At 39.0% G+C, this 12,140-nt stretch overlaps 2 protein-coding genes across 12 annotated transcripts in view; one reads left to right on the top strand and one right to left on the bottom strand.

Annotated features, from left to right (window-relative positions):
* Positions 1 to 12: 12 nt before the first annotated feature.
* LRRC57 (leucine rich repeat containing 57) lies at positions 13 to 5,265 on the top strand. 2 transcript variants are annotated; one of them, XM_057721852.1, is made up of 6 exons: positions 13 to 106; positions 348 to 453; positions 558 to 696; positions 1,361 to 1,629; positions 3,711 to 3,896; positions 4,324 to 5,265. In XM_057721852.1, the coding sequence occupies exons 2-6, from the start codon at positions 370 to 372 to the stop codon at positions 4,363 to 4,365; spliced, it is 720 nt and encodes a 239-aa protein (XP_057577835.1). In that variant the 5' UTR covers positions 13 to 106; positions 348 to 369; the 3' UTR covers positions 4,366 to 5,265. The 2 variants fall into 2 exon arrangements, with proteins under 2 accessions (XP_057577835.1, XP_057577834.1); XM_057721851.1 differs by having other exon boundaries at positions 15 to 113.
* Positions 5,266 to 5,343: 78 nt separating this feature from the next.
* Positions 5,344 to 12,140, bottom strand: part of SNAP23 (synaptosome associated protein 23) — a 37,428-nt gene continuing 30,631 nt past the window's right edge. For all 10 annotated transcript variants that reach the window (XM_057721854.1, XM_057721860.1, XM_057721855.1 and 7 more), the window contains 2 exons: positions 11,499 to 11,643; positions 5,344 to 10,359 (listed from right to left, as the gene is read on the bottom strand). In XM_057721854.1, the coding sequence (XP_057577837.1) occupies positions 10,294 to 10,359; positions 11,499 to 11,643 (211 nt within the window). In that variant the 3' untranslated portion in view covers positions 5,344 to 10,293. The remainder of the gene's footprint in view (positions 10,360 to 11,498; positions 11,644 to 12,140) is intronic.

Raw genomic sequence — 12,140 nt, 5'->3', positions numbered from 1 at the left:
CGATGACGTCACAGGGCGTTTCCGCCCGGGCGGAAGCCTGGGGAGCGCATCGCCGGCGAGCGCGGGTCCCGGGTCTTCCCTTAAGGAGCCGGCTGTGACCTGAGGGGTAGGAGGCGAGTTCGGGGATCCCTGATCCTCTCCAGGCTCCTAGCGGCGTCTAGCCTTGGAACAGCTGCAAAAGCTGCGGGGCCTGGTGGTCTTCGCTTTTTTCTTTGCCGGTCTTCAGCTGGCCCCCAAGATCCAGGGATCCGCAGGAGCTGACGGCTGGAGCTTGAGACCCAGCCCGGAGGCCGGCGGGGTGGCTGGGCGCCGGAACGAGTGGTGACAGCTGCGCTTCCTTCCCGCAGGGACCTGAGCAGTGGCGCTAGGATGGGAAACAGTGCCCTCCGCGCTCACGTGGAAACCGCGCAGAAAACTGGTGTCTTTCAGCTTAAGGACCGTGGACTGACCGAGGTGAGGCTGGGAGGGATCCGACCAGGGAACAGAAAGGGAGAGGGACGGCGGGCGGTGAAGTTAATAGGTGAGGGATTCTCCGCGCTGAGAACCCCTTTCTTCAGTTCCCCTCAGAGTTGCAGAAGCTGACAAGCAATCTCAGGACCATCGACTTGTCCAACAACAAGATCGAGAGTCTACCGCCTATGATTATAGGGAAGTTCACACTGCTGAAGAGCCTCTCCTTGAACAACAACAAACTGAGTATGGCTTTTGCGCCTGGGAATTTTGCTAGTGATCAGCTGTTAAGAATGGTGGTTTTTCTCTTGGAATAGAGCGTGGAGTATGATTATAATGTTATTAAACTGGTTTTTAAATAAATGTATCGGAATCTTAAAAAAAAAAAGATGGATGGGTTTTTTTCTTACGAGCTGGTATTTGTTATGAAACCATTCAAGGAGCTCAAGACGCAGGAGAATGTCAGAGTTCTTGAAGCTTTCTATCTCTTGTAATTACATCTATAAACCTCTTCTGGTGGTGTAATGATTGGTAGGAGGTTAATTTGGACTTGAAAGGGACCATCTTTGGGGTGTGATGTAAATAGAGCTAATTTTGTTGCTAATTTGGAAGGATGGGTGGGATGGGGAGGAGAGGGCCTTCCAAATCCCACAAAATTGCTGTGGGATTGTGCAGTGGCCCCTTCACAAAAGGAGACTATTATACACATAATGCTTTCCTGAATTTTGATGGCACCCTCACTTTCTGAAGACTATGTTTTGGTAAAAATGCAATATTTAAAAATGGCACATATGAAATGCCTATGTATATTAACAAGAGGCATAACAGACTGCCATGCAGTTTTTATAAACTTCATCAAAGGTGTTTTTCAACTGTATTGGATTCAGGTTTTTACATTTTTCTTTGCCAGCTGTTCTTCCTGATGAGTTATGCAATCTGAAAAAACTAGAAGCACTAAGCCTAAACAACAATCAGTTGAGAGAGCTGCCGTCCACTTTTGGGCAACTCTCTGCCCTTAAGACCCTGAGCCTCTCTGGGAACCAGCTGAGAGCACTACCACCCCAACTTTGTAGCCTACGGCACCTGGACGTAGTGGACCTCTCCAAGAACCAAATTCGGAGCATACCTGACACAGTGGGCGAGCTGCAGGTCATCGAACTCAACCTCAACCAGAACCAGGTCTAGAGCTTAAGGGTTTTTTCTACAGCATGTATGTGGTTTTACAGTCTCCTGAATAAACCATTGTTCTCTAAACTGTAAGCATGGAGAGAGGTGTCAGAGGTTAGAAGAAAGGTATATTCTATGGGCTGGACTGATTTCAAAACCCAGAGTGCCATTAAGTTAGTTGAGACACTGGATGTGTTTGTCGTGTAGGTGTTTTTTGGAGGGTGGGATGGGTAACAGGGTGAGGTAATTTCAAAAGTTAAACCTCTGTCTCACAAACCTTGAGGAGTTCTTCAGGTTGTCCTCAAATGTACCTCTAATCATCTAGCAAGGAGCTATATCAGGAATATAGAGTGGAAAAGAGGCTTAAATTCATAAGGTCTCAGAGTTGGACACCAGAGTTCATTCAGTTGTTTTTTTGTTGACATCTTTGTCAAGCGTGTGTCCTGCTTTTGCCAAAAAACCATGAGTGATAGGATTTTTGGAGATAGGTCATTTCATTGTTGGGCAGCTTTAATGGCAGTATTTGAAATTTGTTTCCATAACTTAAGAAGCTCTTTGGTTAACATGTATCTGACTGGAGAAACAATCTTTGGTCTAGACATAAGGTGCAAATGATGAAACATTAATCATAGTGAGACTGGGTAGTCTTTAGTTTTTCTAGTGTCTATGCTTCCAGATGGGCATAGTTCATTACAGTAGCCACTAGCCACATGGCCATTAAAATTCATTTAAATTAGACTTAAAAACTCAATTCCTCAGTTGCAGTAGCCATATTTCAAGTGCTTAATAGCCATATGTGGCTAGTGGCTGCCATATTAGACAGCATGTAGAACACTGCAATTGTTGCAATAAGTTTTACTGGACAAAACTGTTGTAGATTGTCCTGACCTTACATTATGATGAAATTCAGTCGGTCTTGGAGGATATTGGCCTTATCTTTTCCTTAAAGTGGATATTCTTGTACGTCCTTGAGCTTTTTGGAAGAAAATTCTGAATATTTGGGGAAAAGTTGGAAAAAATTTAAGCAAGTTGAGCACTTGCTCCACATTCACCTATGCTGCCTTAAATCAATGGTTCTCAGGTTTTAGGGTGCATCAGAATAACCCAGGGAGCTAATTAAGAGATCACTGGGCCCCAACACTGTTTCTGATTTTGTAGGTCTGCGGTAGGGTCTGAGAATTTGCAGTTTTAACAAGGTCCCAGGTGATGGTCTGAGATGATACCAGGCATAGTAAATATAACTAGGTGATTTGGAGCATGTAAAGGGCAGAAGAGGTGAATGAGTCAAAGATAACTGCTTGGTATTGAGCTCAAGAGCCTAAAAGAGGAGGGGTGCTATTAGGAATGGGCATGCTGACTGGATTATGATGGTGAAATATCCAAGGTGTTTTACGAGAAATTGGAGACATAGGAGTGGAATAGAGGTGAGCAGAAATGTAGATAGCTTAACAGAAGTGGTAGCTTTAAGAATGAATGAACTTTCTAGGAGAGTGTTCAGAAAGATCTAATATTAAGTATTAGGGACTGCTGCTTGGAAAATGTCCATAGAAACAAGAGGGGAAGCCAAAAATCAGGAATAATTCAAAAGATAAGAAGAAAAACACAGCATTTAGGTACAAGAAGTGGGAGTTTCAAGGAAGGGCTAGATAGAACAGTCAAATGCAACTGGGAATGAGGGCAATACATCCTTGACTTCAGCAGTAAAGTGGTTGGCATCTGTGTACACATAAAAGATTGGCAGTAAATGTACCAAATGTTTAGTGATGGATTACAGGTAACTTTTTTCTCTAAACTCGTATCATTCTCAAATCTTCTATAATGAACAGTGCTTTTATCATCAGAAAAATTTGTTTCCAAAAGCCACTGGTGACCTTCAAAAAAGATTTTTTTCCCCCAAAAGTGGAGGAGTAGTATCAGAAGCTGGATAACACAAGAGGCTTCTGGAATGAGTGGGTAGTGAGAAAATGGAGGTGGTAAAAGACAGAACTAGGACAAATAGTCAAGTAAAGATTTTTGTTTTAATTTAGTAGAAAATAATCATTATAGTGCTCATACTTTTTCCTATTATCCTTTCTTTTTAAATTGTTCAATAGATAGCTCAGATCTCAGTGAAGATATCTTGCTGTCCTCGCCTTAAAGTTCTTCGTCTGGAGGAGAATTGTCTTGAGCTCAGTATGCTTCCACAGAGCATCCTCAGTGATTCCCAGATCTGTCTGCTTGCTGTGGAAGGCAACCTTTTTGAAATAAAGAAACTTCGAGAACTGGAAGGCTATGATAAGGTTTGTATTAGTATACTTCTGCACTTCTAGTCTCTGCTCCAGAGAAGAGAAAGGTGAAGTAACCCACATGAATGTTTATAGGTACAGGATGTACATATAGTCCTGTTTATGTCCATAGGATTTGTTCCCCATTTTGGAGGTGGGTTCTGAGAATCAGCCAAATGGTATTGTGCCAAGATTATATTTTTCTCTAGACAGCTTATTGTAAACCATCTTTATCTTTTGATAGGTTTCCTATTAAGATATAAAGGGAAAAAAACCCCACAAAACCGTGTGCTTTAAATTTCCATCTAGAATAAGTAGATTTTGTAGGAAATGAAGGACCATAAAAACCTAAAAGAAAAAAAAATCATAAAATCTTAAATAACCAATAAGTTACTTATTTGCTCAGGGCAAAATAACACATATATTCTTTAATGATTTTTAGTACATGGAGAGGTTCACAGCCACCAAGAAGAAGTTTGCATGATGTTCTCCAGTAGCATGGGAACCGTACAAGACACTGGCTTGGAACCTGTTGCAGTCTGCCTGGATGAAAGGCTTCTGTTGTTGTCAAGGATATCTGCAGTGAGGAGATGATACTCCAGGAGGTTATATTTCACTCAATGATCTTTTTCCTTTCCAAGGCTCATCTCAAATTAGCTAAAAGGAATTGAAAGACAGGAAGAGTCCTCCATTTTGAGTCACAGATAGGGCAAAGGACAATGTTGATCTTCAAAACCATCATTAGTTTGGGTTTAAGAAACCCAGTAGCTAGTTGCTATGTATACAGTGAGGGGATGCTGCCTGGTACCAGAATAGCTCCACACAACAGCTTGAAATTTCATGTTGCAATGTGCAAGCTCATAAAATCAGTTGCCATTCCACCTCTGTGTTAACACTTCATATTTTTATGAAATTCAAGTAATTCATGAGAGGCTGCTATGGTTAATCTAAGAATTTATGGTTTTATTCCAGTCCATCTGTTTAATTGCAATGTTTATACTTGGAATTTAGGATGTTATGTAAATGTATGACTTGATTAAAAGTGTACTTTGTCAGGAGCAACAACACAACACTAAGAGGTGTTCTCCAAGGCTGCAGTAGCAATTTTTTTTTTCCTATTGCAGGTGCCTTATTGATAGAGGGCTCTGAAGAGCTAAAACTGTATATGCAAAACTTGTAAGATACAAGGGTTTTAATAATCAAGATTTTCCTGAAGCTTTGTTAGAAACAGTATCTTATTTCTGGTAATCTTTTTGTATTTACAACTCTAATAATCAAATTACCTAGAAGAAAACTACTGCTACAATATTTTACAAAAATTTATGTTTATCAAATTTATTCTCTGAATGAGAGAATATACTAAATAAAGATTTTTTAATAACTATGGCTGGAAAAAAGGTTAATCCTTTAAAGGAAGAAGACAGGGGAACTTTAACCTGTAAATGGCCCTTTGTTTGAAAGCAAACTGATTAGGAAGAAATGTTTCATGTCTTGTTCAGGTTGCAAGAGTACTGAAATGCCTTCATGTGACTGATGAACATTTTTATGGTACTGGAACCATGCTTATTAAGAGAAAGTAAAGATATAGAAGTAGATTATTTCAGACTGTTACTGGCATGAGCATTTAGAAAGCTACCATTCTGTTATTTTCTGAAGTTTTGTCTTAGCCAAGGGACTATTATTTACCATGTATTTAGTTCTCATTTTACAAACCCAGTTTGACCATTAAGTCAAGAGATCACAAGAGCCTAGTGTTTATATGAGGAAAGTCTTCTCTGACCTTAAATCTGGTCTAGGGGTTCTCTTTTTCCCATGTTATTGTGTTTCTCAACTTGGGGAGGGATGGGAGTGCCAGTTTATCATTATCAATTGAATTTTGTTTTTTTATAAACTTTATTTAATGCTTAATCTTATTGATCTACTGAACATTTCTCTATTTTATCAGTACTTATCTAATAAATCAGAACTTATAACTTAAATGTCCCCAGACATTTGATTATTAATGGGAGTTTTAAAAATCCCTACCCTTATGAGAATCCCCTTATGACTGCTAACTTTCTTAACTCAGACCCGGCCTTACTTCCAGATACCCTCTCTTCACTCTCATTCACCTGCCCAGTCTTACCAGGTTATTCTGCTCCTGAAACCCATAGTGCAATGTCTCTCTCTTTTAACTGTCTCTACATTGTTTGCTCAGTCAGGAATGCCCTGTTACTAATATATTCCTTTCTTATGTCTAAGCCCTTTCCTGAGAAGTCTAAGCCGAATTAACTGCTCCATCTGTTACAGTAGCACTTCTCACATTCTATATTCATCTGTCTCTTGCTAGACTGAGCTACTGGAGGTCAGGGACTAAATAAAGTAATATGCCCAAAGATATAGTACACAAGTATTTTGACTTAAATATGAGCTAAAAAAGTAGGTTGATTTGTGGTCTAGAGACTGAGATTCTAGTGGCCACCAGCTCTAAGTCACGTACCTTCTTTTAGAGCTTGGTTAGAAGTCAGTGTAGTATACTGAGTAAGAACATGGGCATTGGAGTCAGAAAGTTCCTGATTTGAATCCAAAGTCCATCATTTACTAGCTTTATGAATTTGAGCAATTTACTCTCATCTCAGCTACGTTATGAGGAGTTGGTGAAAAGATACATAAAAGCATTCAGAATAGTGCTTGTGACACAGTAAGCACTCAGTAAATGGTGCTATTTCACCTGCAAAACATTAAAATAGAATTTAGCAAGTTGTACAGAAATGAAAGGCTTGGAGCATGAAAAGGATGAAAAACAAATGAGAATAAGGGACTTGAATATCAATGTGAGAACTATAAATATGATTAGGAATGTAGTTGAGATAACTCAGAATTTTAGTAAGAGAGTAACCTAAAGAATAGCATTTAAAGAAACTAATTCTAAGTGCAATTGTGTACAGGAAGTCTGGGAAGTAGAAGTTTAAGTTAAGGGGAGAGTCATAAGTCACACATGACATGAAAAGATCTAGGACTTCCCTGGTGGTACAGTGGTTAAGAATCCGCCTGCCAACGCAGGGGACAGAGGTTCGAACCCCGGTCTGGGAAGATCCCACATGCCGCGGAGCAACTAGGCCTGTGCACCACAACTATTGAGCCTGTACTCTAGAGCCCACGAGCCACAACTATTGAGCCCGCACATCTACCGCCTGTGCTCCACAACAGGAGAGGCCACTACAACGATAAGCCCATACACCACAAGGAAGAGTAGCACCCACTCGCCACAACTAGAAAAAGCCCGTGCACAGCAACGAAGATCCAACGCAGCCTAAATAAATAAATTTAAAAAAAAAAAGAAAGAAAAGATCTAGAATTGAAATGTGGTAACAAAGGATGAATTAAAACTGTGGAGGAAGAAAAAAACAGGCACAACTATAGGGGATAAAGATCACTGTCCTAAGACTGGAAACCTGAAGAGGAAGCTTATTGTTAAAAAAAACAGTAAGTTTTTTTATCCTCCTGTTTATACTGTTTAACTCCTTAATTATAGGTCAGTTTTATGCTCAAGGTCACAAAACTAGTAAATGATTGAATCAAAACTTGAACCCAGATGGTCAGACTCCAGAGCTTGGGCTAACCACCTCAGTTACTACCTTTCAAAAGTAACAGAAACTAGTTTCCAGACAATGTTACAGGAGAAGACTTTAAGTCAACAGCTTCTATTTCTAGTGTATTATGAGCCTAATTTCTAGGTTCTCATTCCTCTTTTCTTGGTAGCAGAAGCTTTGAAAAAGTATGTAACCTGGAATCCATGGATGGGCTTTCAAGACCCATTTATGCGTGATTCACGTGTGTGTTTGTGTGTCTATTTCTCTGGACAGATAGGCTGTGTTGTCTTTCATCAGATTCACAAAGAGATCCTTGACTCAAAAAGAGCTCCACTCTAGAGAGAATAGCAGCTGTCATTCAGCAGCTCTTACACTTGCTGGGCACTGCTCTAAGTGCTTTACATGCATTACCACATGGAGTCTTCGCAGCAACTCTATGAGGTAAGAATCATTAATCCCTCTTTTCACATAAGGAAACTGAGGCACAGAAATGGTTTTACTGTCACTCAGCCAGCAAGTGGCAGAGCTAGAGTGTAAATCCAGACAATTTGGTGCCTTAGCTCACGCTTCTAACCAATTATACTGTTGGAACAGCATATTGGTATCTTCAGAACTATTTCCTTTAGCCATAATAGCATAAAAAAAGGTTTTTTAAATGTTTTTCTGGACATTTAAGTACAGAAAACCCCATAGTCTTTTTTTTTTTTAATTTTATTTTATTGGCTGTGTTGGGTCTTTTTTTTTTTGCTGCGCGCGGGCTTTCTTTTAGTTGCGGTGAGTGGGGGCTACTCTTCATTGTGGTGTGCGGGCTCCCCATTGCCGTGGCTTCTCTTGTTGCAGAGCACAGGCTCTAGGCATGTGGGCTTCAGTAGTTGCAGCACATGCATTCAATAGTTGTGGCTCACGGGCTCTAAAGCGCAGGATCGATAGTTGTGGCATGTGGGCTTAGTTGCTCTGCGGCATGTGGGATCTTCCCTAACCAGGGATCGAACCTGTGTCCCCTGCATTGGCAGGCGGATTCTTAACCACTGCACCACCTAGGAGACCCCTCCCATAGTCTTTTATACCTTCTTATTTTATACATTTACTACCACCTGCCAGACTACTCCTTTTGACACGTGGCATTTCTATTACTGAGGGCCTAATTAAATCTCACTTTAAATATTTTCCTTTTCAGCCTTTGAAAGTTCCCATGTTAACTCTATCTCCTCCAGTAAGTGGGTTGCAGTTTTCACTCATAAACACTTTGTCGCTAGTGTATTTAAGCTCAAAAAAATAAAAAAGACTAGTAATGTTTAAAATGAACCTCCTGACAAAATCATAGAAGGGAAAATCCTGTATTTCCAATAAAAATGGGAAAGGTGCTAAAGTCAGCTCTTTGTTGGAGTGCCTTCTGATTTATGGACCTTTGCTTTATTCAGTTTGCCAACTAAGAGCTGACAAAATTATTGGTTTCCATTCCCCCAAAAATAGTCACAAAAGCATATCACTTATTTGAAAAAACAATTCCATAGTTAGTTACAAAATTTAATTGTAAGGATCAAACAGTGGTTATTGGTCAAACCAATCAACATTAATAGCTTTGAAGTGTGCAGAAGCTAGTTTTTAAATAAAGGTGACAAATACCAATCAGATCCTTATAACACTGTTCAGGATCTAAACAAATGTGATTCTGGAAGTTGAATACAAAAGGCTAAGAGAATGATAGTGCAATCATCAATAAGTAAACCAAAGACATAATTTTCTAAATCATTTTTAAACAGAATAAATTCTAGTTTAAAAAAAAATTAAAAGCTACATAAAACTCAAAGCAATCTAACTATTTTCTACCTGAGATCAAAACAAGTTTCTTTTTTCCTATCTAAACATAATTCTTGGCATTGAGGTAAATCTGAATTCACGTGATACTTTGTCAAACTTTTCCAAAAAATTTTAAGCCCTGCTGTAGAGAGAAATTCTCATGTTATACATATTTACATATTTTGTCTTCAAAGACTAATGACAAATTTATGAGGTTAATAGGCCTATAATGGGACCATGATACTATTAATAATATGAAAATAAAAAGCCATTCATTTATACCATGTGTTCCTATATGATGCAATATGAAATGGGATCACACAATCTATGTACACAGATGAATCACCAAGAGTTCAGAAATTAAGCTCACTTTAAGGAAACTTATTCTATTCTTTTTTGGAGCAGAGGTTGCAAAGTTGTGATATATAACAAAAATATTGTGTATATAGGCTCCAAAACCAAGCACTGGCCTAAACTGGCAATAACTGCAACTTAAATAGAAATTAAACCCAACTAGATCTTCACTGTGGTTATGCAACTTTTGGCTTCAGGGTCTGAGGTTTTACTGGGGTTAAACCTCTTATCTCTTGCCTCTCCTCCCTGTGCCTGCCCCCACCACCCCCAGCTTCCTTTTACATGGCTGTCTTTGGCAATGCTTCCAAATTCTGAAAGCAGAAGAACCTGCTAAAAGTAAATGGAGAGGATGAGAAATAACACTATATATGATGTATGAAAACCAACCTAAGAGTATGGACTAAGAAAGAAAATACTAGAAGGAAGACTAAGCAGCAGTCTACCCTCAAGGGAAAAAGAGACAATAAAAAAATAGGGGAGCTGTTAGTTCTAGATCTTCTTCCACATCATCTCCCAATTAGAAAGTAGACAATAAAAAAATAGGGGGGCTGTTACTCCTGGATCTTCTTCCACATCATCTCCAGATTAGAAGAGTGTGGAGCCAAAATTTCAAACTCTGGAAAGGTAATAACTTTGAAGGAGGACCTAAGGAAGTGAATAAATGATAAAGAAGTACAGCAGTAGCTTTAGCTGTCAATGAGTTTCTTTGCTCTGGCATTGGCATTGTCAATACGATCTTTGTTGGTGTCAGCCTGGAAGAAAGAAAAAGATACCAGTATTACTTCACAAGGTGATTTGCTCTAATAAACGTTACATTTCATATACTTAGAGGAACTGACACACTGAGAAAATTCAGGAAATAGTCGAAATCACATTAGAAAACTCATTTTGGGCAGGAAGTGACAGGATATCAAATTCATTTGGAAAAACCTGGGTGTATACACATGACAAAGATATAACAGAAGAACTTGCCAGTATTTCATGAGTTCTGTAACATCTTTTTTCATAGTTTAACATGTCCAAAACTAGGATGCATCTTATAATCAATGGCATTCAGATGCAATGAAAATGTAAGAATGCCTTTCTCTGCTACAGATCTGGACCTTGTGGGAGTCCTCTGAACGGAATTATAGAATCTTATCTGGAGCTACTAGATCTAATCCAGAGACTGAAAATAACCTGCCCCAAGATCTTTGGAACAGATGTGTTGCCATCCACATCAATATATAAATGAAAATAATGGGTAATATGTAGCCTAAACCCACATAACAGCATCAAAAACATCTTATGAACCATTGTTTGCTTCAATGAAATCTATCATAAGTGATTCAAAAGAGAGCCAAGCTGAAAAACTTACCCCAACCTTTAAAATATACTGAGGTTTTAATGAAATAACAATAAGAATGGCTTTTAGATGTGATAAAACCAAACACTGAACACAATATATTTCATACCATATGAATTAAAAAATACACTCTTTTGTTACTCACAGGACTCTATCTTGTTTTTGTGTGTCCACCACACAAGGACCATTCTGTAGAACTGATTTTTACCTCTGACTCATGAGATGAGGATTCAGGAACTTACTCATTTATTATTAGTTAACAAAATAAAATTCCAAAAGCTAACTTGCTCATGCAGGGGAAAAACAACAACAAAAAACTAGACAGCTCACAGAAAGGTTAGAGGAGATTGTGAGCTTCATGTGTGGAATTTTAAATAAAACCACTTGGTCCCAAGGTCTTGGTTTCAAAATGAACCAACTGAGTAAGAGATAGGAAGACTTGACTATTGTTTTTCAGTGTTAGAATGCATCAAAACTGTGTGGCCTGTGAGGATAGGATCTTAGGTACTGGATGTCTCTTTTCCTGTGGCACTAAAAAGCTCTTACCTTTTCTGTGATCCGGTCTATCTGTCGATTTTGAGCCTCAATCTCATTGCCCATGTCCAGGGCCATGTTTTTTAGATTTCCTAGGATACTGCCCACTTGAGTCAGGTTCTCTTCCATTTCGTCTTCCCTGGCATCATTTGTTATACTATCACAAAAAGACAGTTAATTCAGTACTTTTGGGTGAATTAGAAATGGACTGAGTCTGGATTTAGTTTTTATAAAAATAAGCAATCAAAATGACCTCAGCAACTGTTAGACCCAACGGATGCAGGTTACCATTCTTGGGAAACATTCTATAGTAAAAATGGAAAGACTGATCCAAGAGAACACAGTGTCTTAAAGCCATTTAAGAGAAGATTAAGAAACAACTTTAGGATAGTGGTTTTTCAAAGTTTAATTCCCAGCATAACCTGGGAACTTGTTAGACATGAAAATATGCTAATTCGCACACTCCGCTCCAGACTTCCTGAATCAGAGACTGGACCCCAGCGATCTGTGTTTTAATAAACCTCCCAGGTGATTCTGATACATGCTTAAGTCTAAAGAACAAATGCTCTAAAGCAAGGGTTGCAAAATTCTGGCCAAAAGCCAAATCTGGCCTGCCACCTGATTTTATAAATAAGGTTTTATTTGAACACAGCC

The sequence above is a fragment of the Hippopotamus amphibius genome, chromosome 2 (genome assembly GCF_030028045.1).
Source record: "Hippopotamus amphibius kiboko isolate mHipAmp2 chromosome 2, mHipAmp2.hap2, whole genome shotgun sequence".
In the NCBI taxonomy this organism is placed as follows: Eukaryota; Metazoa; Chordata; class Mammalia; order Artiodactyla; family Hippopotamidae; genus Hippopotamus; species Hippopotamus amphibius.
Note: the sequence above shows the minus strand (reverse complement) of the source record. Positions and strands in the feature narration are given on the sequence as shown.